Source organism: Mustela nigripes, chromosome 8 (genome assembly GCF_022355385.1).
Source record: "Mustela nigripes isolate SB6536 chromosome 8, MUSNIG.SB6536, whole genome shotgun sequence".
In the NCBI taxonomy this organism is placed as follows: Eukaryota; Metazoa; Chordata; class Mammalia; order Carnivora; family Mustelidae; genus Mustela; species Mustela nigripes.
In genome coordinates, this window is record NC_081564.1 from 15,720,109 (window position 1) to 15,746,846 (window position 26,738).

A 26,738-nucleotide genomic window follows, 5' to 3' on the forward strand; every position below is an offset into this window, starting at 1 on the left:
TAAGGAATCAGTAACAGAGGAACCCAGACAGCTAGAGAGGGAAACAGGTATAGCATTCTGTGCTTATTGAAACCACATTCACAACTACACTGCTGTTCTCTCTTCCTAGAATGTTCTAACCCCTGATCTGGACACAGTTTGTTCATATCCTTCAGCCCTCTGCTCAAACGATGCCTCCTCTGAGGCCTCCTCCCACAATCACCCTGTACTGCACTCTCTCCATCTTCCTACCTGCCTTTCTGCTATGTGACCTTCATCTCACCACTTATTAGCAGACCTGTGTGTCGCCTACCTTCACCACCAGAGTGTAAGCTCCAGAGGCGCCTGGGTGCCATAGTCGGTTAAGGACCCAACTCTTGGTTCGACCTCAGTCATCATCTCAGGGTCTTGAGATCAAGCCTCACGTTGGGCTCCACGCTCATCACAGAGTTGACTTGTCCCTCTCCCTCCCCCTCTACCCCTCCCTATGTACATGCATTCTCTCTCTCTCAAATAAATACATCTTTAAAAATAAAATTTCTTGGGCGCCTAGCTGGCTCATTTTGTTAAGTGACTGCCTTCAGCTCATTTCATGATCCTGGAGTCCCAGGATCAAGTCCTGCATCAGGTTCCCTGCTCAGCAGGGATTCTGCTTCTCCTTCTGACCCTCCCCTTCTTATGCTCTCTCTCTCTCTCTTTCTCACTCTCTCAAATAAATAAACCTTTAAAAAAAAATTTTTTTTTTTAAATTTTTTTCCTTAAAAAAAGAGGTGTAAGCTCCAAGAGGGCAGTGTGCCCTTTCTTGTTCCCAGCTTTTGGCCCAGCTCCTAGAACAGTGCCCAGCACGTAGAGACCCTCAACAGATACTTGAGCAACTGAATGCATTCTGACGCACACGTACAGTTGACATTGGCAACAAGTAAAAACCCAGATTCAAGACACAGGAAAAACAAGCACGATCTCACGCTCCTAGAAACACATCAAGATGTGGGATGACCCGTGCCACTCACTAACCCAGAAGCATACTTACCTAGGGTCACTGGAAATAAGCCAATGAGGGAGCCACGATAAAGCATCTTATAACGAGGCCTAGGTAGCAATGAAACCCATAATCTAAAGGGAGTTCAGTTCCGCTATCCATTACCTGCCAGGTTTCAGTGTTCTTAGCCTTCAGTTAATCACTTATGGCCGCTCCATGTCACCCCCAGTGGCGTGTTGGAGAAGCTCCCAGGGATGGGACCATCACTGTGTCTTACTAGCCGCTGCTTCACGAGAGGAGCTACAGTTTTCTAGCGCCACTCCTCACTTAGCTGCCCAGCCCTCTGTACGTTTCCACAGCCCTCTCACACCCCATCCTGAGCCCTGCTTCACGACAACTCGTGGAGGGGGGTGGGGTAGGTGGCACTTCTTCCCATTTTGCAGAAACGGGCAACAGGTTCAAATATCATGGCCAAGAACCAGAGCCGTACCTCCAGCTCCTTTTCAATGAATCATAAGACCATTCCTCTTGTTCTCCACTAAGCATATCTAGATATTCAAATGAACCTCCCAATCTGGCCTTTTGGGCTATCTCTGGTGAGCAGATATGATGAAAGGCAAGCTAGGGAATGTGGAAGAAGCCAGCACAGAATGGGAGGAGGGAATTAAAGGATCGAAACAAAAACGCAAGAATTCCATTCCATCAGCCAGTTCAACAATGAAATCCAAACATAGGGGAAGGAATGATTAGCCAGGAAAAAAAACCAAAATGATTTACATTATTGCATTTTCTGATTTACTTTCTCTCTCTCTCTGTTTTCTCCGCCCTGGCCTGATAAATCTTCCACACATATGCCACGAAGGCAGGAACTGTCTTTCTCTGGCTCATCAGTGTACTCCCAGAGCCTAGCACCATGCCTGAGAGAGAAGCTCCAACATATGTGATATGCAGATGAATGGCATTAGGCTGCCCTCATGACCATTCATCAAAATCACATGTGTCAGGACAATTCAAAGCGCTCGGCGACCCAGCACCAAGAAGAGCACTTTCCGGAGAAGGTGCTTAAACACATCCCAACTCTGTGCAGAGAGGTGACCTTCACTGCTCCAAAGACCCAGGGAACCTACCAGTTTGTTCCAGATGTCTCCTTGCCACTTGGCTCTCGAGGGAAACACAATGCGCACCAGTAAGCAGGTCCAGGACAGGGCCAGCAAGGCAGCAGAGCCGCTACTCTTACTGCAGAGGGGAGGGGAGAGGAGGCAAAGGGTAAGTGCAGAGAAGGAGCCTCCATCTTGAGGACAAATGCTCAACGCAAGGCCCTGCCTGGTATATAGTACCCACGCTTGACCTACGACTGGGCAGAACCAGAAACTGGTTCCTCATAGATCATCTGTAACCACTCAGGACAAGAAATGCAGACCTTGTCAGCCAAATTCCCTCCTCTTAGCACTCACAACTAAAGAAGCGCAAAAAAAGGTTTCCCAGCAAAAAAAAAAAAAAAAAACGGTTTCCCCTATTTAGTGTCCACTGGCCATTTGCTTCCACTGGTTTCCCAACCCTGTTCCTCAGGAAAGTGGTTTGTCCACTGAGCCTGACATCCTGGCTCCTCCCTTCACTGCAGCAGGCAGACTGCTGGCGCCACTCAGAGTTTCAGAGAGGAAAGAGAGACATGCTCACCACACCTGCTCAGTGCAGTTCATCTACAACAGCTTCTGTGAACAGGACTCCAGCAAGCCCCGGTAGGCCGGACCTTTCTCTCTTACCTGGGGACACCAGCTTTGGCGCCAATGCCTGAAGACTGCAGAGAGTGCAGAAGGTTCTTAGCAGTGGCTTCTGGCTGGGCCTCAGCCAACTGTTGGATGGCTGCCTGCAGGGCCCTGCGGGAAGCTGCATCTCTACCGGTTGGAATGAAGGGGAAAGGTGATCACTGCGGGTTAGGGACAATACAGCTTAAGCCAAGCGCTGGTCTTTCTCTGGAAAACTGGATTATACTACATTCCAATGGTTCCCAGATGATGGGATTAGGAAATAACTAGAGAAATCTCCTTCCTCCTAGGGTTCTAGAAGCAGCTAGTAAGGGTAAATGAGCCATCAAGGCTGTGAGGGCAATACTGGCATTTATGAAACACTAACTACGGGCCTCAAACTAGGCCAAGTCCTTCCACCCACAGGATTGTTGACAGTGTACAGACTCATGAAGTGGCAGGCACTGTTCTGGGAGCTCTACACTTACTAACCACCACCTATGCGGCAGATAATAGCACCATCCCCATTCTGCAGATAGGGAAAACAGAGGCACAGGGAGATTAGGTAACTTGGCGAGGATCCAACAGCTGGGATGGGACACAGCTCCAAAGCCTGGGCTCTAACTGCTCTCCTGTACCACCTCTCTTGCAAAGGGGCTGCAGGCACAGGGCCTTCCGCTGGGACTCACCTATATCGGTGCAGCGTCAAGCAGAATAATCTGCAGAGCCCTTTCACTGCTCCCTCTGGCAGATCTGAAACCAAACGTCATGCAGAGATTAGTCAATAAAAACTACTTCGTGAGCACCTGCTTGAGCCAGGACTCTGCCAGACATGATCTGTACCATGGGACACTTCCTGCAGGTTAGAGGTGGAATTCCCTGGAGGAAAAACCCACAGAAAAATCGGACTCCAGGAAAACAGCTGGTACAGAAAGGTTCTCAGGTGGACATGTGTTAAATGAACAAAAGTAAGACGATGCGGTGGCCTCAAAGTCTAACACGCTGGCAAGTGCTGCTTCTGGGGCGCTGGGGCAATTCTGCTTCTTAGGCCTGGGTGCTGGTTCCACAGTTGCGTCTAGTTTGTGGACATTAAGTGGGCTGTTTGCCTAAGGTATGTGAACTCTTTATGTTTCTTCTAAAAAATGGTTTTTTTTGTTTTGTTTTGTTTTTTAAAGATTTTGTTTATTTATTTGACAGACAGAGATCTCAAGTAGGCAGAGAGGCAGGCAGAGACAAAGAGAGGGGGAAGCAGGCTCCCAGCTGAGGAGAGCCCGATGTGGGGCTCCACCCCAGGACCCTGGGATCATGACCCGAGCCAAAGGCAGAGGCTTCAACCCACTGAGCCACCCAGGAGCCCCTAAAAAATGGTTTTTAAAAAGAGGACAAATTGGGACACCTGGGTGGCTCAGTCAGTTAAGTGTCTGTCTTTGGCTGAGGTCATGATCTCAGGCTCCGGGGATCGAGTCCCGTGTTGGGCTCCTTGCTCAGGGAGGAGCTTACTTCTCCCTCTGTCTGCCGCTCCCACTGTCTGTGCTCTCTTGTTCTCTGATAAGTAAATAACATATTTTTTTAAAAAAATAAATAATAAAAACAGGACAAAATTAATGTACTCTGAGGGATCAGAGAAGGGCAGAGCACCTCTAACTGGAGTTCTAAGGTTCTAAGGACACACAGCTTGGCCTAACAGATCCGTAGGCCATGGAAAAGTGCAGAGAGAGATGTACAGTGTGCTGTTAACCACAGGAGCACAAGCGCAGGTGTGGGAATGCATAATGCCCCACGGGACACATGAGGAGGAAGAAGAGGAGGACTTAATTAGCACTCACAAGGTGCCAGGCCCTGCTCTAAGCACTGACACATGGTTCCTCATTTAATCCCTGTAAGGTAGGTATGTGACTCGGGCCACTTTCAGATGAAGAAACATAACCCCAAGAAACTGAGCAGGCCAGCCGCGTGAAAGAGGCTGTAACAACAGGGGTCAGTAATGGCAAACCAAGCTGTGGCCGGCTCTGCCTGCCGGACTGAAGGACGCAGATGAAAGGGAGAGGCTGTGATGGGGGAACGTAAGCTGCAAAGTAGAGCAGACTCCCACGGGAGGCGCTGAGAGCCAAGGGCTCGCACAGCACCTCCCACCTCAGGTACCCCAATGGTGGGGACAAATGAACGAGGGGCAGGGACCTCGTCCCTCCAGGGCCCTGAACACTATACTGGTCCCCTGGATTGGGGGCTATTTCAGTGACCAAGGAAAAGAGTGACTGGGGCCAGCAAACAGGTAGTGGCTGAGAGTTAACATACACTGGGTACTCAGCAGAACCAGGCACAGTGTTAGGCACCGTCCAAACATATTCTCATTTACTCTTCACATTAACCCTCTGAAGGAGCCACTATTGCTGTCTCCATGTTCAAAACAAAGAGACAGGCTCAGACAAGTTAAGTAACTTGAACCAGGTCACACAGCCTGAACATGGCAGGGCGATGGCCAGAACACAGAGCCTGTCTGACCCAAGTCAAGCCCTTCATCAGTGACACCTACACTAGAGGCTGGTGACTAGAAAGAGAAGGCTCAGTAAACACTCCATCAGTGAGCCTCAGGGTTCAAGTACATGAAGGCAGGACTGAGGAGAGCCTCAGAGGCAACTCAGGGCCTCATGGGCTGGCCCATACTGACCATCTGCATCCAGGGCTAGGCAGCTTTGAGAAAGTCTTCAGCTCCCAACCCACCAGAAAATACCTCTCCCCACCTTTGCTTACCTCACTTGGTTATCTACAGCCCTAACAAAGGAGAGGCCAGAATGATTATTGCTACCCAGTTCCTTAGACTCAGAAAATTAGAAAATCGAGAATTTTTAAGATTTTATTTATTTACTTGAGAGAGAGAGAGAGAAAGAGCACAGAGGGAGAGGGAGAAACAGACTCTCTGCTGAGGAGAGAGCCTGATGTGGGACTCGATCCCAGAACCCTGGGATCATGATCTGAGCCAAAAGCAGATACCTAACCGACTAAGCCACCTAGGAGCCCCAAGAACTAAAGATTTCATGCGAGTAGTTAACTTCCCACCACCAACTTGCCCATCAAAGATGACTACACATCTTACAAATATTATTCACCCTGAGTGCCAGAACTTCAGGATGGCTAAAGAGAAAAGTCACTCTGAAAAGGTCTTGAGTAGTTCATAAACTTCACACACATGTTAAACGCCTTCCTCCATAAAATGGGAAAGTGCAGTATTCAGCACTGGCAGGAGAGCCACCCCCTGTGGCTCGGAAGGTGCGTACAGATAGTACTTTGTCACAAGGCAGCCTTTTCTAACTACAACCCTGTTATGAAAAGTGACCAGAGAGACTTCTGAAGCTGCCATAAAACTCATGCACTGAAGCGTTAACACAGAGAATCTCTTAGAAGCTGACAAACAGGAATGGATGGAATTTACATGCAACGTTAAAAGGCTTGGGTATGTAACCAGGCGGTGGTGGATCAGAAGCAGCAAATGAGCACTTGGATGAAGCAGGCTCTTACTCACAAGAACTGAAAGCTGAGGGGCAGGGAGACCCAACTCTACACAGCCATGATTCTCAGACTCCAGCAAACGCAGCAATCACCTAGAGGGCTTGCTGAAACCCAGATACTGGGCTGCAGCCCCATGGTTTCTGAATTGGAGTTTCTGGGATGGAGCTGAGAATCTGTATCAGAAACACGTTCTGACATGATGCTGATGCTGCTGGCCCAGGGACCACACTTTGAGAACCAATGCTATTCAGTAAAAACATACCAAAAGATAACTCAAAAGCTAATTAGGATTTATTGGATGAAAGCAAACTAGTCCAAGGGGCGTCTGGGTGGCTCAATTAGTTAAGCATCTGCTCTCGGCTCAGGTCACGATCCCAGGATCCTGGGATCCAGCCCCGTGCTGGGTTCCCAGCTCAGCAGGGGAGTCTGCTTCTCTCTCTTCCTCTGCCCCTACTCCTGTGCTCTCTTCTTTCGCTCTCCCTTTCTCTCTCTCAAATAAATAAAACCTTAAAGAAAGAAAAAAGAAAAACAAAGCAAACTAGTCCCCCCCCCCAGTTCCAATATAGTCAATATACAATGTTATATGAAGGCAAATGAGTCTTACACACCCCAATGGGTTGCAGGGACAGCCCTGAGTGTGGTACAGAATCAGGATAACTACACGTGCTCAGTATTTCTCAAAATGTGTTCCCCAGATCCTAAACAGAAGGTTAAAAGAAAACACTGGATTTGAAGCTTAATAAAGTTAGAACCTTAGAAAGTTAGAACTGAAGAAAGCTTAATAAATTTAGAACACCTTCCTGGAATATGCTGTGAATCTCCCAGAGGGAAGTACAAAGTATGACATCTTCCAAACTTAATTTGACCTTGGAATCTTCACTGGTCAAATCACCTATCACCATCTTGCTGACTTCCATCGAACAAACTGGGAAAAATGGGATCCCAAATCATAAAGAAAATGTTTTTTGCATTTAATAAATTACTTAAGACTTTTGGTATCTTTTAGAAATATTTCCAATCAGGTATCTGGGTGGCTCAGTTGGTTAAGCAACTGCCTTCGGCTCAGGTCATGATTCTGGAGTCCCAGGATCGAGTCCTGCATCGGGCTCCCTGCTCAGCAAGAAGTCTGCTTCTCCCTCTGACCCTCCCCGCTCTCGTGCTCTCTCTCCTCATTCTTTCAAAAAAAATCTTTATTTTAAAAAAAAAAGGGACTATTTCCAATCAAAATGGTTAAAACTGTAAAAAACCTCTGGTACCTAAGCGGATCAGCTCTCTGCTAACCCAACTGTTTCAGTGCCCAGTACAACAAACAAATACAGCAAGGGAAGGCAGAAGGTGCTTTGAGGGGAAGCTGCAGCCATGGTTCTAAACAGAGAGCACAATTCACTCTGAAACGGAACCGTCTCTCAGCCACATAGATGTAAAATAAATACCTTTTCTGGCAACACATTTCCCCAGTTCACTGAGGATTTCTCTCCGTTCCTTCACACTGGCTGTTGTCACCTTCCCAGCAAAACGTTTCAGTGTCTCGGAAACCTGTGAAGACCAAATCCACAGCAGAAATTTCAGCAAACTACAAAACAATGAGTGTGTGTGTGTGTGTGTGTGCGCACGCGCGTGTTCATGCACTGGGGAAGGAGGTACAGAGTTCAGTGCAGTTCCCTCTAACCCAAAGTTTCTCGACCTCCACATTGCAGACATTTAGGGCTGGGTAACTCTTGCTGTGAAGCCATCTTCCTACGTTGTAGGATTTTTTTTTTTAAGATTTCATTTATCCATTTGACAGACAGAGATCACAAGTAGGCAGACAGGCAGGCAGAGAGAGGAAGGGAAGAAGACTCCCCACTAAGCAGAGAGCCCGAAGCGGGGCTCGATCCCAGGACCCTGGGATCATGACCTGAGCGGAAGGCAGAGGCTTTAACCCACTGAGCCACCCAGGCACCCCACGTTGTAGGATTCTGAATGGCATTCCTGGCTTCTAACCCCTCAACGCCAGTAACAACATTCCACTCCTCCTGCCTCAGTTGACAATCTACACTGTCTACAGACATTGTGAAAAGTCTCTTGGTGGGCCAAATCACCCCGGGGTGACACGTATTTCTTTAACCCAGTCAAGCAGTCAATATACCTTACTTCAAAGTTTAGACAAGAAGAGGCAAAGCAAAAGGCCAAAATCTTAGGACAGAAAATGCCCTTTCAGGATTATGTAAAATCCAGTGAGGGCACAGTGGCTGACGGGTAGAAAGTCAAGAGACGTAACCCCAGCTCTGCCTCTTACCAGCTGTGGAAATTCAGTCAAATTATGTCATCTCCTTGGACCCCCTGGGTGGCTCAGTCAGTTAAGTGTCAAACTCCATTTCGGCTCAGGTCATGATCTCAGGGTCATGGGACTGAGCCCTGCACTGGGCTCCGTGCTCAGTGGGGAGTCTGCTTAAGATTCTCTCTCTCGGGGCACCTGGGTGGCTCGGGTCATGATCTCAGGGTCCTGAGATTGAGTCCCACATCAGGCTCTCTGCTCAGCAGGGGGCCTGCTTCCCTTCCTCTCTGTGATCTCTTCCCTTCCTCTCTCCTACTGTGATCTCTCTCTGTCAAATAAATAAATAAAATCTAAAAAAAAAAAAAAAAAGATTCTCTCTCTCCTCTCTCTCCCTCTGCCCCTCTCCCCTGCACACTCTCTCCCCCTCTCTTTCTCTAATAAATAAATAAACCTTAAAAAAAAAAAAAAAAAGATTAGGTCATCTCCTTGACCACCAGTTCCCCGTGTATACCAGGCAGGTAACAGCACCCACCTCACAGGCAGTTAGAGGCTAAGGGAGAGAGCCTGTGTAGAGCATTTACTCTTCTCTCAGCACGAGGTCAGCCACTACCACCAACAAGCCTTTGTGGTAGGCATCAGTCCCCCCACTTTACATGTGATGAAAAGAGCAGACTTCCAGAGGGAAGCCATTGCTCAGACTGGGCCTGAGAGCCATAGCAGCTGCATTTCTGAAACTAAGCCTGAAACTGAGAGGTCTATAAACCACTGCCAACCAACCCTTAGCTTTCAACCGCCATCCACGTTAGCACAGCTGCATCCCCTGCACTGAGGGGAACTATTTCAGAGGCAGGTCTTATTAGCAAAGTAAGATTCAAGGGTGGATAGAGAAACAAAATTATGCTAAGTTTTTCTTACATTTAAATCCCTGATATAATTCTACTGGCAATGAGTAAACTCATGCCAAAACTGTCTTCCACGTAAGTGATTGTTTTAATACTGTCTTTTGTTTTTATAGTTATACATGCAGATAATTAAAGAGTCAATGTCATGTCAACTATACTTAAAAAAAAAAAAAAAAAAAGCTGAAGAGTTCTAGGACGTCTGCTAGAAAAACCTGTCTCTTGCCTTCACTCCCCAAGGGCACCCTCTCACCAATTCTGGCTCATGATTTTGGGAGTTACCCCCATTCTCTAAATAACTTGTCTGTGCCACTACTACTTGATTTTTCAGTTTTGTTACTTTCTTTTTTTTTTTTAAGATTTTATTTATTCATTTGACAGAGAGAGATCACAAGTAGACAGAGAGGCAAGCAGAGAGAGAGGGGAAAGCAGGCTCCCCACCAAGCAAAGGGCCCAAAGTGGGACTGGATCCCAGGACCCTGAGATCAGAACCTGAGCTGAAGGCAGAGGCCCAACCCACTGAGCCACCCAGGCGCCCCCGTTTTGTTACCTTTTATAGTAGCTCTCTTTCTCCAACCTCATCTCATACCCTCTCCTTTTCCCCAACATAATTCCTCAGTTTCATAATATGGGCTAGCTCAGCAGTCGGTGTTTACATTGCATATATATGATAAGCATTCAACCTCTAATTAATTTTTTTAAGATTTTATTTATTTACTTACTTATTTTTTGAGAGAGAGCATGTGCAAACGTACCCGAACAACCAGAAGAAGGAGCAGAGCGAAACAGAACCTAAAGCAGGCTCCCAGCTGAGTGTGGAGACCAACCCCATGATCCCGAGGTCATGACTGGAGCCAAAATCAAGAGCTGAATGCCCAACCGAGCCACCAAGGCGCCCCATTCAACCTCCATTTAAAGATTTTAGGTATTTGTCAGAGAGACAGAGAGAGAGAGAAAGACAGGCAGGCAGAGAGAGATGCAGGTTCCCTGCTGAGCAAGGAGCCTGCGGCAGGACTCAATCCCAGGACCCTGGGATCATGACCTGAGCCAAAGGCAGACACTTAACTGACTGCGCCACCCAGGCGTCCTTCAACCTCCATTTAATACACTGTGCTACTACCCTACACAGCTTTATTTACCCTGGAGTTGATAAATGACCTTTCCCACCTTGCCTCAGTTTGCCTTGTTTTATGTGGTCTAATTTGCATTTCGATCCCAAACTTTGTGCCACTTGTCTAAATCTCAGTACATTTGGGCAGAACTCCACCTTCCTGAAGAAGTCTCTCCCAGAACTTGATGACCTGCCCCAATTTGGCAGGTGATCCTCTACAGATGGGACACAGTATATCACCTGAAAAGGTACTCTCTCTTGTTATGTTTAGATGGAGCATATCCTCCATTTTGCGAAGTCCTTGCAAATCTGAAAATGTTCTAGCTTCACAGCTGACTTAAGTTTGTTTGGATAAAAAATACTATGTTGAAATCATTTTCCCTCAGACTACCAAAGACACTTCTCACTGAACTCCAGCTTTCAGTGTTGTTACCAAGTCCAGTGTCATTCTGATTTTTGATCCTTTGTACAAGACCTGACTTTTCCCCCTGCAAACTTCTAGGATCTTCTCTTTGTGTCCTAGGTTCTAAAGTTTCGCACTAATGTGCTTTGTTGCGAGTCTATCTTCATCTATTGTGCTGAGCATTTTTGGTCTGGAAACACACCCTCCAGTTGGGGGCAAGTTTCTTGAATTACTCTGCAGATGACCTCCTTGGATATTGGGCCTCCTACACTAGTCCTCACAGCGATCCTGCTTTACACACTCCTGAGGGAAAAAAAAGTCCAGGCTTTTGCCAAGGTGGAGAAAGACAGCTGGCGATCTGAAAAGGGCTTTCACCCAATCCTCCTAACTGACCCCTCCTACTCACCCTCATTTCCATAGGTTAGCTGATACCCCCAGCTCTCATCTGTCAGAGATTCTGCCATGTGAATCAGGTTGCTTCTCAGCTTTCCCAACTGCTGGCCTAGGAGTCATTGTCCTTGGGTCTGCTAAATCCTTGCCATTCATCACTTTGTAGTTTCTAAAAGTTTGCTAGTGTTGTCTGCTTCCCATTCTCCCAATCCCTGTGGGATTACTTTTTTTTAAAAAAACCTTTTACTAGTTTTAGTGAGGGCTGAGGAGACATCGAAAATAGATGCATGAATACAACCCACTCTCTACCTAGAATTCCCACATAGCTGTCTTTCTAGGATAATATTAGATTCTTGGCTACAGTTTCTCTCACAAAGTTGAAAGAACTTTTTAGATTTAAGCCTCTTCTTTCTCTTAATGAGAAAATGAATTGAGGCCCCATCAGAAAACTGAAGAAATGCACACCAAGATCTTTTAGAGAAGTCTTTTGTTGGTGTGACCAGATGCAAACAGCTTTAGAGATCACAGGTTTCTCTCTAGAGTGGCACTGTCCAAAAGAACCTTGTGATGATGGAAATTGTTCTTCTGCACTGTCCAGTACAGTGGCCAGCAGCCACACGTAGCTATCCACACACTGAAATGTGGCTAGAGCAATTGAAGAACTAAAATTTTCATTTCATTTACTTTTAACTAACTTAACTAGCGATTAAATACCCACATGGCTACCATAATGAACACCACAGCTCTTGAGAGATGTTTCTCCACTTGAGTATTAATGTTAAACATTCAGTGTCCCCTAACCCCTTTCAAGTTACCCAAGAGAGTAAGCTTTTCTTTCCAGGATTCAATATAACACACTTGAAACAAATTACCAGCCCCCTGCACAGAAAATTCTCAAAACACAACTCCCAAATGTTACCAAAGCGCTCACTCTCTAGTCTCAGGGCCTCCCTATCAAAATCAATTAGTCTCCTCTCCCCGGAGATCCAAGTAAGCCAAGCTGTCCCTTAGACACGGGTTTCTTTTTCCCATATTATTGTCTTTTCACTCTAAAACACTCGTGACTACAATCGAGGCTAAGGTGGAGGAAAAAGTTATTCCCAAGTCCTTCCCGAACTAGGAGGTATTACACTCAAGGATGGTAAGGCTCTTCCAAAGTAGTAATGGTCCTTTTACTTCCAACACTGGTCCTAAGAACCATCAACGTATAAAGTGCCCTACTTTATCTCACTGAACCCTCACAAGCCTCTACCGTAGGTACTACCATTTTATAGACGAAAAGACTGACACTTGGCGGAGCTAGGTAAGTTGCCGGGGATCTCATGGAAATCAGCGAGCTGGGACTCAAACTGTATAAATGCAAAGCCTGTGCTCTAAGTCCCTGCACACCGTGGGTGCTCGAGAAACGTTTGCTGAACGTAAAGTTTAAGGACGAGCCGGCGTTGGCCGGGGCTCACTGCCCGAGAGCGCGGAGAAATGCAGCAAAGACTCGTAAAGGTGAACTTCTGCAACTCCAGGGTCAGGGAGAGCCCCGCAGGGCGCCAGCAGCCGAAGCCCAGGCCGGAGCCCCTGACTTCTCCAGTCCGGGATCAGTGCGCGCCGCGCGGGCCGGGCCGGACCAAGAGCCGCGAGGGGTCGGCCGGAGACGGCCCCGGGTCCAAGCCCTCCACAACCACTGCCCCCCAGTACCCCTAAGCCAGCGGCAAGAGCGGTCTGGCTCGACGGCCGCCGTCCACACCCAGTCACTGGCCGCGTTGGCCCCGCAGCCGCCCGCCTCACCTGCGTGTCCGCCGCCATCCTGCCGGCGCTGACTCCGGAACCGCTTCCGGAGCGCTTCCGGGTCATAGCGCGGGCCCACGCGGCAGGGCGAGGCCAGGAGCCCGCTGGGCCCGGGCCTGGCGCCCCCGGGCGGGACGGCGGCCGCAACAGCCCGGGCTAGGAGGCGGGCAGCGGGATGGAGTGCCTGAACCGGCGCCAGGGACAGTGGAGGCCAACCCCCAGGGCCTGCTCTCCAACCCCGGGGCCCGTCTCAGCCTGGCCTCGTGGGAGACAAAGGTCTTTGAAGATTTATAAGGTACCACCCCGTAGTCTTCGACCCGCTTGAGCCCACATGGCCTGTGCCAAGCGAAGGCCACATTCTTTAAGGAAACGAGATTCCTAAATGGCAGAACTGACCTAGGTAAAAGGGACACAGCGAACTAGCATCTTCTCCTGAGCTTGTAACCAGTGGCAGACAATGTAGTTAGAAAACAAAGGGGAACTCTGGCTACCAGGGAAGAATTGTGGAGCGGAGAGGGGGCTGCACAGGACAAAATGTTCCAGATTGGGACGTAGGCAAGGCCATAGGGTGGGAGCCTGAGGTCAGTAAAGGACCTCATGGTCCAAGGGACATGGTCTTAATTTTCAGTGTGCAGACGGGTCAACTCTACAGACTACGGTCTCAAGAAAGGGGTCTGTGCAGCTTAGCTGTTGGCCCTCTTAGCAATGGCCTTCAAACTGTAGTAAACCTAGTTACAAAAAATACTTTTCCATCAGGACCCAGTACAGATTTCTAACAACCTTGCAGCAATCACGTTTTATCTTGGTCACCACCTACTCAAAATATCTGAGGGACCCAGGCTAGTGGCCAGATAGCCATGGAAATAAGAATTCTGGTAGAATAGAAACTCCTTACGGGCACCAGCTGGCAGTCCGTGGCGCATGCACTCTCAATTTCTGAGTCGTGAGTTCAAGCCCAGAGTTGGGTAGAGATTACTTTAAAGAAAAAAAAGAAAGAAAGAAAAAGAAAAAAAAACAGCTAAAGCTGGGTGTTATTAGGGGGACATGGGTGACTCAGTTAAGCGTCAGCCTTCAGCTCAGGTCATGATCCCAGCTGCTGGGAAAGCAGCACCTCAATTACAAGAACACTGGAAAGGAGAAAAAAAAAAAAAAAAAAAAAAGGAAACTAAAAACTTAAAATAAAGCTCTAACTGTTCCACCATGGCTCTAGTTTCTAGTACAAAGCACTATGAACCTCAAAATGCACAAAATGAAGAGTCCAGAGACACTCAAGAGAAGTAAGCCTTTATTTCCTTGTTTCACAAATAAACTTGGCTGAATTTGTTGCTTTTTGCTGATTAGTCGAAGAGACCAAATCCCATATCCTCATCCGACTCCTCCGACTCTTCCTTTGCTTCAACCTTGGCTGGGGCTGCAGCAGCAGCAGGTGCAGCAGTGGTGGCAGCGGCCACAGGGGCAGCAGCCACAAATGCAGATGGATCAGCCAAGAAGGCCTTGACCTGAAGCAAGAGGGAAAGTTCATGATCAAAATGGTCATTCACAACCTCTGCTACCTACAACCCCTCAGCTCTAGTTCAATGGCCAACAACTTCTCAGCCACTGAAGCCTTCCCTGGAGCCTTTCTTGGAGATGATCAGGCAAGACAGCTTGGGTATGGCCTGGTAAGCTTAGACCCAGCTCTTACAATCAACTAACCCCTCTTCTGGTTTCTTGTCATTTCTAAAAAGTCAAGGACACACCTCCCCTGTCCCCCAACTTAAGGAAACTCTTAAACATATATCTACTTTGTACAATATGATCATTAAACTCAACTAAGCATGCTACCATCTATTTATCCCATCACAGCCACTGTGGTCCTAATGGGATTTTTACCTTTTCAGCAAGTGGGAAGGTGTAATCAGTCTCCACAGACAAAGCCAGGACCCGCTTGTATCCATTGATGATAGAATGGGGCACTGATGCAACAGTTGGGTAACCTATCTGCAGACAGACGCTGGCAACATTGCGGACACCCTGAGGGGAGGAAAAAAATTCCATGTCAAGTGAGCTAGGTAACTTACAGTCAAGACCGTGAAGTCCAAGCGAAGTTCAGCAACAGACAAGACTGACTTACTATGTCTCACAGAGGGCGCTTACCTCACACCAAATGCTTCCGGCAGGGTAATTCAGACACAGTAATTTATAAACGCTTTTTGCCCCTATTCCCAACATGATTATTTCCCAACACGATTATTTCCTATACCATAATGATGGCACTTATTTCAAAAGTCACAATTTTGTGAAAATGTAAACTAAGCTAACCATTCAGTTCTGTGAGAACAACAAAAAAGGTTAAGCTAATTCCAGATGTAAATTTCATCCACTACTGAGATTTCCAAATAATTAAAACTATATATATTGAACACAATTTTTCATTTGTCCAAGAAAACAAAAAAGGAATTATATCTTCTATCTCCTTATTCATCAATTAAAAGATATTTTAACGGCAAAAACTAAGCCAGCTAGTCTCAGAAAAAGTCAATTCTCCCCCAAACAGGGTACCTGGCAACATTTACTTATACACGGTCCTCATTTTTCTCATTTCTCCTGACTCAGGACACACTACTCAAAATCTCAGGTTTTACTGCAGGTCCTAGAGTAACAATTGCCCTATTTGCCCAGTGCTGTTAGAAGGCTTTATACTGATTAATTCATTAAATCCCTCAACAACCTTGTATTATTACTGCTGTTTTACAGACGAGGAAACCGAAGTAAACAGATTAAATCATTGTCCTTGGTTATGTGGCTAATTTCAGATGTGTAGCCAGGATGCAGTTTGAAACTGGCCAGGCTCTCTACCATTAATCAAGGGCCTGAAATGGACAGCTTTTACCTCCAGGAAGCGAGAATGCAAAGTTTCCTCTGTGATGTCAAGCACTTCAGGGTTGTAGATGCTGCCATTGTCAAACACCTGCTGGATGATCAGCCCAAAGGAGAAGGGGGAGATGTTCAGCATGTTCAGCAGTGTGGCTTCGCTGGCTCCCACTTTGTCTCCGGTCTTAATCAGCTGCACATCACTCTGAAAGAACAAGGTAACGGTTGGCAGTCAACACCAGAACAGCCTGCAAGCCCACAGAAACCAAGTCCCCACCACTTGCCTGGCTAGCACTGGCAAGCCAAGTCCACTCACCAGGATTTCAATGGTTCCTCTGGAGATTTTAGTGGTGATGCCTAAAGCCTGGAAGAAGGAGGTCTTCTCGGGCCCCAGACCAGTGTTCTGGGCTGGCACAGTGACCTCACATGGGGCTATGGCACCAGCACGGGCAGCAGCCGGCACCTACACGGAAACAACAGTGAGAAGTCTTCTCTCCACAAACACAAGTTGAAAATGCTTTTAAGGAGCCAAAATTAGTGATAAGAACTCGTTAGCCGTTAGCCGTCCTGATTCTCTCCTTACCTTATTGGCCAGCAGCATGTCCCTGATCTCAGTGAGGTCCTCCTTGGTGAACACAAAGCCCACATTCCCCCGGATATGAGGTAACAGTCTGCAAAGAGAAGTTGCCAGGAGACAGTCACCTTTCAGCACCATTCTTCTCCAGGAAAGGGGAGAAGGGCTCTGAGAAGGGAGGACAAAGATGCCCAAAAGAATTAACTGACTTTTCCAGAGCTGGGTTGTTCTCCAGATGCCCTCGGATGGCCTTGCGCATCATGGTGTTCTTGCCCATCAGCACGACAGCCTTTCCACGGAGGGACATGCGGATCTGCTGCATCTGCTTTGAACCCACATTGTCTGCTCCCACAATGAAGCATTTTGGATAATCATCCAAAAGTTGCTACAAAAACAAGCCAGAAACAATGGTTAACAGGAGAAAAGAGAGAAAATATCAAAAGAAATCAAATCCCATAATCACTGGCTTCCATCTCACTCCCTTTCTTCTAGGCTTTTGAAGTGATTCAGAAATTGGGACAATTCCTCCCACTGGGAGCCACCTGAGTTGCAAAATTTACAGACTGTATCAAAGATTTGTACCCTTGGGTGCCTGGGTGGCTCAGTGGGTTGAGCCTCTGCCTTTAGCTCAGGTCATGGTCCCAGGGTCCTGGGATCAAGCCCCACATCAGGCGCTCTGCTCGGTGGGGAGCCTGCTTCCCTCTCTCTCTCTGCCTGCCTCTGCCTACTTGTGACCTCTCTCTGTCAAGTAAATTAAAATCTTTAAAAAGACAAAAAAAAAAAAAAAAAAAGATTTGTACCCTGAGTATGAATGGTGAAAATTAGGTATCTCCGTTCAACCTCTTTTTTTCATTGTAACATTTTTAATTTTTCCCAATTATAAGACATGTTTCTGGTTCATTAAAGAGCTGCATCAACAGAAAAAATGACTATTCCAAACAAGGTTACAGCATTTTAAGCACGAGGTAAAACAAATACAATAAAACATTACTTGCAGAATCTAAACTGTGGATATGACTGGACAATCCTTTTAAGTTCTCTGTGTATCTGAAAACGTTCCTGATCAACAGGGGAGAACGGACGAAGCGCCACAAGGCACAGGGTCTCCTTTCCGCACAGGTAAGACCCCCGCCACCCCGCCACGGAGACCATCCAAGAGCGCACATTCACAGGGTATTTGGTATCTTGAGGGGACCTAAATATGCAACAAGTTGCCACTTCGTAGTGAGTCACTCATGGGCCTTCCCAAAATGGAGACAGAAGAGCAGAAGGATGATGAGTGCTCTCTGGAAACCAGACAGACCAGAGTATGAATGGTGTCATCTCAGGAGCCATTTAAACTGCCTGAACCCATTTACCTGCAACAAGGATTGGGGGGCGGGGGGGGCAGATCTCCGCTGACTGTGAAAACTAAAACGAGATTTGCCTGAAACGGTCGTTCAGCAGCTGGCACCCAGGACGTGCTCAACACATGACAGGGCAGGATTCCTATCAGTGCCCAGGCCCCAAGCAGCATAATGGGCGATGGCGACCCATCCCCGCACTTACGATAATCTTAAGGAAGTAGTTGGACTTCCAGGTCGCCCTGTCTTCCCTGGGCATCACGGCGGTGCGTCAGGGATTGCCACGCAGGGTTTAAAGACGATGTCACTGCGCAGAGGAAAGGAACTCAGACACCCCCCTACACCCGTCACCACGGCCCCATCGGGCTCCAAGGCCGAGGCCTATGCAGGCAGGCCACGCGAGGAACGCCCCCCAGCCCGACTTAGGGCTGCCGCCGTCGCCGCCACTCTGGGAGCCCAGGCCACCGCCGAGGCCCCAGGCCGGACAGGATCAGACCCGCCCCCTCCCAAGAACCCGCAAAGAAACCCCCTCAACCCATCTCTCCCGCCGCCGGGTCCCGGTGCGGCCGCAGCAGCCACACGAACCTCTCACGAGGACGCCTGGAGAGAGGAAGGCCGCGCGCCGGCGCACACCTTTTATATGTGAATGAAACAGCCAATCAGAAGATGAGGACAGTGTCCCCACTTATTGGCTGGCGCCGACGCCTATCTAGTGACGCTAAATTGGTGTAGACAGCCATTGGGTAATATTGCTGCCACTCCAGCCAAAGGGAAGCCGTCTTTAAATAACGCCGTTAAAGAAGGCGCCGCTGCATGTTGGAGTAGCTGTCTCCAAGCTGCTTCCCTCTGCTGGCCTGGAGCGGCTCGCGTTCAGGGGCTAGAGCTTGGGCGCTGAGCGTTCAAGTTTTCTCCTGCCACTTTGTCAAATCGCAAACAGAAGAGTACGATGTGGAGCTGAGGCATAATTGCACACGCGTTAGAAACAGCATGGTCTCTTGTCTACTCTATAGTTTGTTCTTCCCCCTACCAAGGCAGAGGAACCCTCTAACACCTAAGTCAGATCATTATCTCATCTGCTCAGAATTCCTCAAAAGTTTCGAATTTGGGGCGCCTGGGTGGCTCAGTGGGTTAAAGCCTCTGCCTTCGGCTCAGGTCATGATCCCAGAGTCCTGGGATCGAGCCCCACATCGGGCTCTCTGCTCGGCAGAGAGCCTGCTTCCTCCTCTCTCTCTGCCTGCCTCTCTGCCTACTTGTGATCTCTGTCTGTCAAATAAATAAATAAACAAAATCTTTAAAAAAAAAAAAAAAGTTTCGAATTTGCTCAGGGAAAAAGCTTAAAACTTAAACTGCCTACGAGACCCTACAGGATCTGCTCTAGACCTCCACCCCTATAATCTTATTCTTTTCCTACTGACGCTCCCTTCCAGCCAGACGATGCTCTTTGGTGTTTTTCCAAAACACACTCCCACTTGAGGGGTCCTGCGATAAATAGCTAGTCCCTCTCCCGAAGACTCCTTGCTGATATCCATGGAATTAACTTCGAGTCTTGGTTCAAATATCATGTGCTCAAGGAGCCCTACCCGATCGCCTTATTTAAATTTACCCAAAAATTCACTACTACTTCCCCTTTATTCTATTTTTTCTTTTTTTATCTTTTAGCACTTCCACCTTCTAACACACTATATAACTTACTATGTTGTTGGTTGTCTGTCTCTCCCTGCAAGAAAGCAAGCTCCACAAAGCAGAGACCTTTGTCTTGAGCCTGGCACATAGCAGGCACTTAATAAGTATTTGTTGACTGAATGAATGCAAGGTTTGCAGTAAGAAGACCTGGATCCAAAAAAAAAAGACCTGGATCCATATCCTTCTTCTACCACTTGCTAACTGTTATCATAGGAAGTGATTTCACCTTGCTGATCCTGTTTCCTTTTCCTTAACTATAAAATAGCGAAATGAAGTATGCACATTCTAGAGTTGCTATGAGGATTAAATGAGATACGTGTCTTTTTTTTTTTTTTTAAGATTTTATTTATTTATTTGACAGAGATCACAAGTAGGCAGAGAGACAGGCAGGGGGTGGGGGGAAGCAGGCTCCCCACTGAGCAGAGAGCTAATGCAGGGCTCGATCCCAGGACCCTGGAATCATGACCCAAGCTGATCACAAAGGCCTTAACCCACTGAGCCACCCAGGCACCCCCACGTGTTAAGTCTTAACACAGTCCCTGAAATGTAGGAGGATTTCTAGTTTTTTATTATGCATTCATTCTACACTTATTTGAACACTTGTGTTAGATCAATAATTTTTTCTTTCTGGTAATAACTGAGGTAGACCCTAGGGCAGAAGGGGTGTTTCTATCTTCACCCTTTCAAGTTAGAAGTTTCTGTATTTTTGTTTCAAAGCCGCCTAGTGCCTCTGATGACCAGCTGTTTAGAGAACTGTTGGAGTCAGTTACTGCTAAGATCTTTTTAATGACAGTGTATTACTGCGTGCTCAGCATTGTGCTAAGTACTTTCCCTGAGGAGGTACAGTATTAGCATTTCCGTTTATCAATGAGAAAATTCACAGGTTAAACAGCTTGCTCAAGCCCTAATAATCAATGGTTTGGGAACTGAAATCTAGAAGCAGGTACAAAGCCCCTGAGTCTCACGATGCTATACAGCTCCTTCTAAACCTTGAGGCTGTCTCTCCCCAGATGCACTTTTCCAAGTATATACACACTCAATGGTACCTTTCCGAGGACATCCTGGCTCTGATGTTATAAATACCATCTCTAATTGTAGTACATCAATATAATGGAATATCATGAAGCCATTAGAAAATGATGCAGATGTATATTTATTGACACGGGAAAATACAAAGTACAGCTGAGTGAAAAAGCAAACTACAGTGAAATGTGCCATATCCATTTCTATAAATAAAATAAATTCGACATGGTCAGGAAGGATAAACCGTCATCACCTTTGGGTGAGGGTCGAAGGTAATTTCCATTTGAGCTCACTGTGAAATGGCCAAGATTCCAACTAGAATTCAACATGCTGCTTTTGGAAAACCATTCCAGAGAACAGGGAAATTGTGAAGCATCTCAAAGGGGAACAGTGCTATCCAGGAGGGCCCCCCACTGGAGTTCTGGCTCAGGCAAGAAGGAAGCATGCAAATATGGACATGACCACTAGGAGGGCAGTAGAGAGCCATCCTCCACTCTAAGTTTACCAACTTCCACTGGGCAGGTTCCACACCTAAGGTGTGGTGCCAACACATTGAGGGGGTGGTGTCTGGTCAAAGCAGGAACACAGGCAGAGGCAAGCCCTGGGTTCACATCCTGCCTTTGAGCTCACTAAGAGGACTGTGTTGTGCATGTCCGTTCTCTTCTCCAAACCTCCTTCCAGTTCTGTAAGTGTGAGGCCACCCACAGGCCCACATGAGAATGCCCTCCCTCAGCGAAGTGACACCCAAGCATGAGGGCAGGGCATGACCCATAACACGGGGCCCAACACTGCTCCCCCTGCTTCTCCTCACCAACTGCTGAGGGAAGAGCAAAGCTCAGGCAGGGATCCCATCCCCAGGGGGCTTTCTGCCTCAATTAAGGGAACATCACTGAGTTACCTTCAATATGGTCCCCATGAGTCTGGAAAAGGTTTGGTCTCTCTTCTGGTACTAAGTTGTTACCTCAGACTGCCAAGAAAAGGAACTAGGCATGGGTGAAAATAATGGCAAACTTTATTGGCATAAATCACAGGAACTGACATGGGGAAAAGCCAGGTTAGAAGTTTACAGAGAAAAAAATAAAATAAAATCATCAAATAACCATTGACCCAGAGGGTAGACCCCAGAAACCCCGTCCCCCTAGGGGAGGGGCCTGGGGCAGGTTCCTGTAAACAGAGCAATAAGGCCTATGGGTGGAAGTGGAGACATCAGACCTTCGGAGGGGCCTGGCTGACCTCCTCAGACCAGGGCTGCTCCCAGTCCTGCCTCAAAGGGGGGGACCCTCTTCTGAGACCCCTGCACGCTCAGCCTCTACTGTGAGGCTAATGGAGTGGTCTGGATCTTCCTCACTTTAGACCCCACGGGGGCCCCTTTCTGCTGACCCAGAACCCCAGGCTTGCCTGCTCCAGTTTCATCTGTGAGGGCCAGAACTCTGGGGGTGTCCCACTACTTTAGCAGGATCCTATCCCACTGCCCCGAATCCTATCAGGCCCCCCTTGCAACCACCTGGGCCCTTTTCCCTAAACCTCCAGTCTTCAGGGAGGGCAGGAAATTTGGGGAAATTATGGCGCCAGTGGAATCAACAAGACCAGATACCAGCTTTCCTAAGGAGGCAGAAGAGCCACAGAGAAGCGGTGAGGAGGCCAAGATGTTTGCTGGGTTCTCTTTGTTGCCAAAAAGTTCACAGGGGAGCAAATGCTCCTGATGGCTTACTTAGACAGGAATCAGCACCCCCAAAGTATACTTTCCCCTTCTCTTCCCTCAGGAACAGGACGGATGAGGTTCAGAATTCTAGGCCCCCAAGGGCAAGACACCCTGAAGCCAGTTTCAGTTAAGAGCTTGCTGGCCCAGGTAGAATCCAGGAAGGGGTTTTAAAATACAGCAGTTTATAAAACAGTCCTGGTGAGCTGTGAAGTTAAGGAAGGGGAGTCACAGAGCTGCTCCCAGTTCACCTGCTTGTGCTAAGAAAAAATAAAATACAAATTGCTTTCCCACCCCAAGCCCTCAGTACAAGGCAAACCCCACACCACAGCCCTCGACGCCAACAGGACCAGTGGCCATGGATGAGGAGAGTACAAAAGGGGACATCTTTAAAATCTCTTCAAAATCATGTTCTATAGAGAAGTAAAAGCAACTCAGACGATATGAATTCAAACCTCAGTGTAGAAATCTATCAAAGTCGGTACAGTGTCCAGGCACAGGGGGAAACTCCCCACCTCACGCCGTCCCAGAGGCGGAGTAAGTGACTATAAAACATTATTGCTGGAGAGGCCTTTCTCAGTAGAACCAGAGCCGTTATGGGTGGAGGGGGGAGGGGCCTAGGCCTGGGGACACTGGAAGGGCAGGAGGAACACAAGAAACCTTCCGTGGCCCCTCGAATATTTCCACCCTTGGACAGATGGATTTATGCTGGCATTGTCTGAAGAGAGCCGGAATCCCCCAATACTCTCAGGACAAGGATAATGAGGTCGGGATGGAGGGAGAAGGATAAAAAAAGACCCCATCTGACCCTGCCTGCCCTTTCCCCTTGCTCCACTGCCAAAGTATGAGTAAGAGACGGCTCCAGTGTGGGGCGCTGGCCAGGCCAGGTGGGGTCGTGGGGACACACACGGTGCAGGGTGGGGCCCTCCAGCCTCCCCCTCTCGGGGAGCATGAAGAGCTGACGGCCTGGGGAGGGCTGCAGGAGGCGGAAGGCCGTGGCTCTGGCAGGGGGAAAGAAGAGCAGGCCCTCTCGCCATCCTGCACCAGCCGAGGACGCGCGTTCCAGTTTCAGTCGGCTTTGCCCGGTGACCTCTGGGCAAGGCCTCTGGGTCACAGTAGCAGTTGGGGAGGCTGGGCCGGGGCAGAGGAGCCAAGAAAGGCGCCTAGCAGAAGAGCTTGAGGAAGCAGTTCTGACAGTAAGGCTTGTCGTTCTGCTCCTTGAAGGTGCCCTTGTTGAGCTGCTTGAGGCAGAAGGCACAGACGAAGTGCTCAGGGTGGAACTTCTTAGCCATGGCGGTGATGCAGCGGCCCGTGATGGGCTTCTGGCAGCCGGAGCAGAGTGAGCCTCGCCGCTCGTGGTAGTGCACCTCACAGTAGGGCTGCCCGTCGTGCTCAAAGAAGCTGCCGTTGACGAAGGGCGTGAAACACTCCTGCCAGGCAGAAGAGGGGGCAGGGCGGAGGGTGGGGGGCTCAGGCTGGGGCTTGGGGCTGGGATAGCCGCCACTGGGATGGGCAGCACACAGTCACGCTCATGATTCCCGCTGGCTACGCACTTCCTATGTGCCCAGTGCTACACTAAACACTTACTACTTTCTCCCAACAGGGGCAACTGAGGCTTAGAAGTTCAGTGACTTGCCTGAGGTCACGCAGTTATTAAGCTGCACAGCCTGGATTCAAACAGAGGTCTGACTCCTGAGCAGGTGGCTGGAACATGTGCCCAGAAACCAGCCTGCATACTTGGGTATAAAAGGCACTGAGAAGCCCTGCAGTGAGCAGTTTCCCAAACGTATGTGGTCTGAGAGCCTTGTTGGATCCCTAACTTCTATGGACTCCCATTACCACCAGAATAGTTTGGAGACCACTGCCTGTTTCCACTGAAGCTGGTATGAGATTACTTCATTTCATTCTCACACGCCCTTCTGCTGAATATGACCAGTCCCAGGGCCATCGCACAGGGCAAGGCTGGAGGACACTGTCTCCCTTCCTCTTGGTTTCTCCCAACCTCACTGTGAGCCCTGGCCCAAGACCCTCTGAACTTGAAGAATTGCACCCCTACCTGCTCACCCCTTTAATAACCCCTGTGTTAGATCCAGAGAGCACATGGGGGTGGGGGGCGTGGACCTTCTCTCCCAGCTGCCCACTCCAGATGAGGGGGGCTCCTTACCCGGCACACAAAGCATTCAGGATGCCAGAGAGTGTTGAGGGCCGAGATGTAGTTCTCCAGGATGGCCCGGGCACAGCCGCCACACTTGGGTGCGAACATGTCAAAGTAATCCTTCCGGCAGTAGGCCTTGCCGTCTTTCTCATGGAACCCTGAGAAACAGAGGTTTGGGGGGGGCCGAGTGAGGGCATCTAGAGATGCAATCATCCTGACTCTAATGGCAGCAAAGTCTCCTGCCCCTGCCTCCCCAGCACTCGGGGGTAAGGGAGAAGGGAGGGGGAGGAGACCATCCAGCAAGGTGATCTGCCTGCTGGTCATACCTTCTGGACCAAAGAAGGCTCCACACTGGGCACAGAAGAAGTGCTCGGGGTGCCACGTCCGGTCAAGGGCTGTCACCACTTTCTGTGAGAGCAAAGTGTGGGATCAGAGCCCAGGTGCCGACCCACTGGACAGATCCCACAGCAGAGACCCACAGGCAGGACTGTCCTTCTCACCCCCCAAACCCACCCCCACCCCCACGCAGAGATCAAGTCTGTGTTCCATGTGCTCTGATTACCACTGGGAATTCCAGTTTATGGAGGGATCTGACATGCCAGACATACTCTCTCCTGAATCTTGCCATGTGGTTAAGGTCATAGATTCTTTTATTTTTTTTTTTATTTTAAGATTTTACTTATTTATTTGACAGAGAGAGACACAGCAAGAGAGAAGGAACACAAGCAGAGGGTGTGGGAGAAGCAGGCTTCCCGCTGAACAGGAAGCCTGATGTGGGGCTCGAACCCAGGACCCTGGCTGGGATCATGTCCTGAGCCGAGGCAAACGCTTAATGACTGAGCCACCCAGGCACCCCAAGGTCATGGGTTCTATTCAGACTCCCATCTTGTAAGTGGAGAAACAGGCTCCAAGGGGCTGTGCGCTTCTCTCCACATCACGCAGCAGGAAAGGGAGGAAACTGGCACTCTACTCTATTTATCAGGCCATGGCTCCTGAGCCCTGGAGTGTATGCAGCAGGGAATCTAGGATGGGAGATGGAAGGGAGTAGAAGGGCCCCAAATCTAGCCTGGGTTTAAATCCCAACCCCACCATTTCCTAGCTGTGTGAGCTCAAGCATGAGTGACCTCTCTTAGCATCAGATGGCAGCAGCAACAGGAAAGAACTGGGCAGTACACCTGCCCTCCCGCCAGGCCCCCCGGACTCACATCCAGGATGGGACCATTGCAGTAGTAGCAGCGCGGAGAAAAGAGGTTATGATAGTCCTTTTCACAGTAGGGCTGTCCATCCCGCTCAAAAAAGTTCCGGGATCCGATCTCCTCTTGGCAATGGGTGCAGACGAAGTGCTCTGGGTGCCACGTCTTTCCCATGGCGGTCACAACCTGGGGAAAGAGGCAGAACGAGGCTCAGGGCCCTGGCCTGCCACAGAGCACACCCCCCCGCCGGGGTGGGGGGGGGCCCAGGGGAACCCATTTCCAGCCACCTGCGGCTCCCTCCCCTGCTCCCCTTCCCCCTGTGTCACCTGCCCAGCGATGGGCTTCTTGCAGGCCCCGCAGACCCCTTTGGCAACCGTGGCGACCCCCAGTTTGTTCAGGTCAGACTGCAGGCTCCCCAGCATACTATCCAGCTGGCTCCCAGGCTTCGGGGGGCCCCCAGGGGGAGAGCTGCTCCCCGTCTTCCCCTGGGCCATGAACTGCAAAGACAGGGAGAGAGGCGGTCAGGACTTCAGGCTTGGGGAAGAGGCCTCGCAGCAACGCGGCACTGGGGGCTTTTCTCCCGCCTGGACAGACGGGCTGTCGGAGGCAAGCTGTACAACGTCGTCCAGGGCCCCCAGAGCCCCGAGCCCCGAGGGTAGGCGTGGCATCCATGAGATATGCTGGGAATCAGAGGGGCTTGCGGCACCCCACTGGCCTACGAAGGCCCAGAAAACAGGCAAGCAGGACCCTAGGCCCCCCGCCTCGGCACTGACCCCTCCCTCGTCCTGCCCTTCGGGACTGCTCTGCCTGTCGCTCGGAGGCCAGCCGGCCGCCCACGCTTCTCCATCCGCCATTTGTTCCAGGCCCTGGATCTTGGATAGGGGAGGAAACGAGGACAAGAAAATTGTTTTTAATTAAGGAAGAGAGAAAAGGAGACCTCGTTAGGGAACATTTCACAAAACTGGAATCTGGGATGAAATAAGAAGACCCCACCCCACCCCCACCCCCACCCCCACCCCCGGCAGTACCAGAATGAGGAGGAAAAGTCTAGAGAAAAAGGACCCAGAGAGAGAGGCCCGGGGAGAGATGAAGAAGGGGCAGAAAGTGAGCCAACTAAAGGCACGGGCACCGGAAAGGAAGGTAACCAGGGCTGAGAGCACAGCGGC

The 26,738-nt window shown here is 49.2% G+C and overlaps 3 protein-coding genes across 8 annotated transcripts in view; all 3 read right to left on the reverse strand.

The window, feature by feature from the left end:
• The window catches only part of GCN1 (GCN1 activator of EIF2AK4), a 60,720-nt gene extending 47,635 nt beyond the window's left edge, over window positions 1–13,085 (reverse strand). Inside the window, exons 1-5 of the mRNA XM_059408563.1 lie at window positions 13,050–13,085; window positions 7,644–7,746; window positions 3,393–3,456; window positions 2,722–2,853; window positions 2,086–2,194 (exon numbers count right to left, since the gene is read on the reverse strand). Of these exons, the coding sequence (XP_059264546.1) occupies window positions 2,086–2,194; window positions 2,722–2,853; window positions 3,393–3,456; window positions 7,644–7,746; window positions 13,050–13,067 (426 nt within the window). The 5' untranslated portion in view covers window positions 13,068–13,085. The remainder of the gene's footprint in view (window positions 1–2,085; window positions 2,195–2,721; window positions 2,854–3,392; window positions 3,457–7,643; window positions 7,747–13,049) is intronic.
• A 1,227-nt stretch (window positions 13,086–14,312) lies between these two features.
• RPLP0 (ribosomal protein lateral stalk subunit P0) lies at window positions 14,313–18,489 on the reverse strand. Its single transcript, XM_059408564.1, has 8 exons — window positions 18,405–18,489; window positions 18,025–18,126; window positions 16,686–16,861; window positions 16,486–16,573; window positions 16,219–16,365; window positions 15,922–16,107; window positions 14,922–15,062; window positions 14,313–14,548 (listed from the first exon to the last, which is right to left on the reverse strand). Exons 2-8 carry the CDS (start codon window positions 18,076–18,078, stop codon window positions 14,387–14,389), a joined length of 954 nt encoding a protein of 317 aa, XP_059264547.1. The 5' UTR covers window positions 18,079–18,126; window positions 18,405–18,489; the 3' UTR covers window positions 14,313–14,386.
• A 4,710-nt stretch (window positions 18,490–23,199) lies between these two features.
• PXN (paxillin) overlaps window positions 23,200–26,738 on the reverse strand; it is a 46,010-nt gene continuing 42,471 nt past the window's right edge. For 5 of the 6 annotated variants that reach the window (XM_059408568.1, XM_059408565.1, XM_059408569.1 and 2 more), the window contains 6 exons: window positions 26,346–26,444; window positions 25,899–26,069; window positions 25,585–25,758; window positions 24,706–24,787; window positions 24,389–24,537; window positions 23,200–23,654 (listed from right to left, as the gene is read on the reverse strand). In XM_059408568.1, the coding sequence (XP_059264551.1) occupies window positions 23,388–23,654; window positions 24,389–24,537; window positions 24,706–24,787; window positions 25,585–25,758; window positions 25,899–26,069; window positions 26,346–26,444 (942 nt within the window). In that variant the 3' untranslated portion in view covers window positions 23,200–23,387. The remainder of the gene's footprint in view (window positions 23,655–24,388; window positions 24,538–24,705; window positions 24,788–25,584; window positions 25,759–25,898; window positions 26,070–26,345; window positions 26,445–26,738) is intronic. The other variant, XM_059408571.1, reaches the window with a different exon arrangement.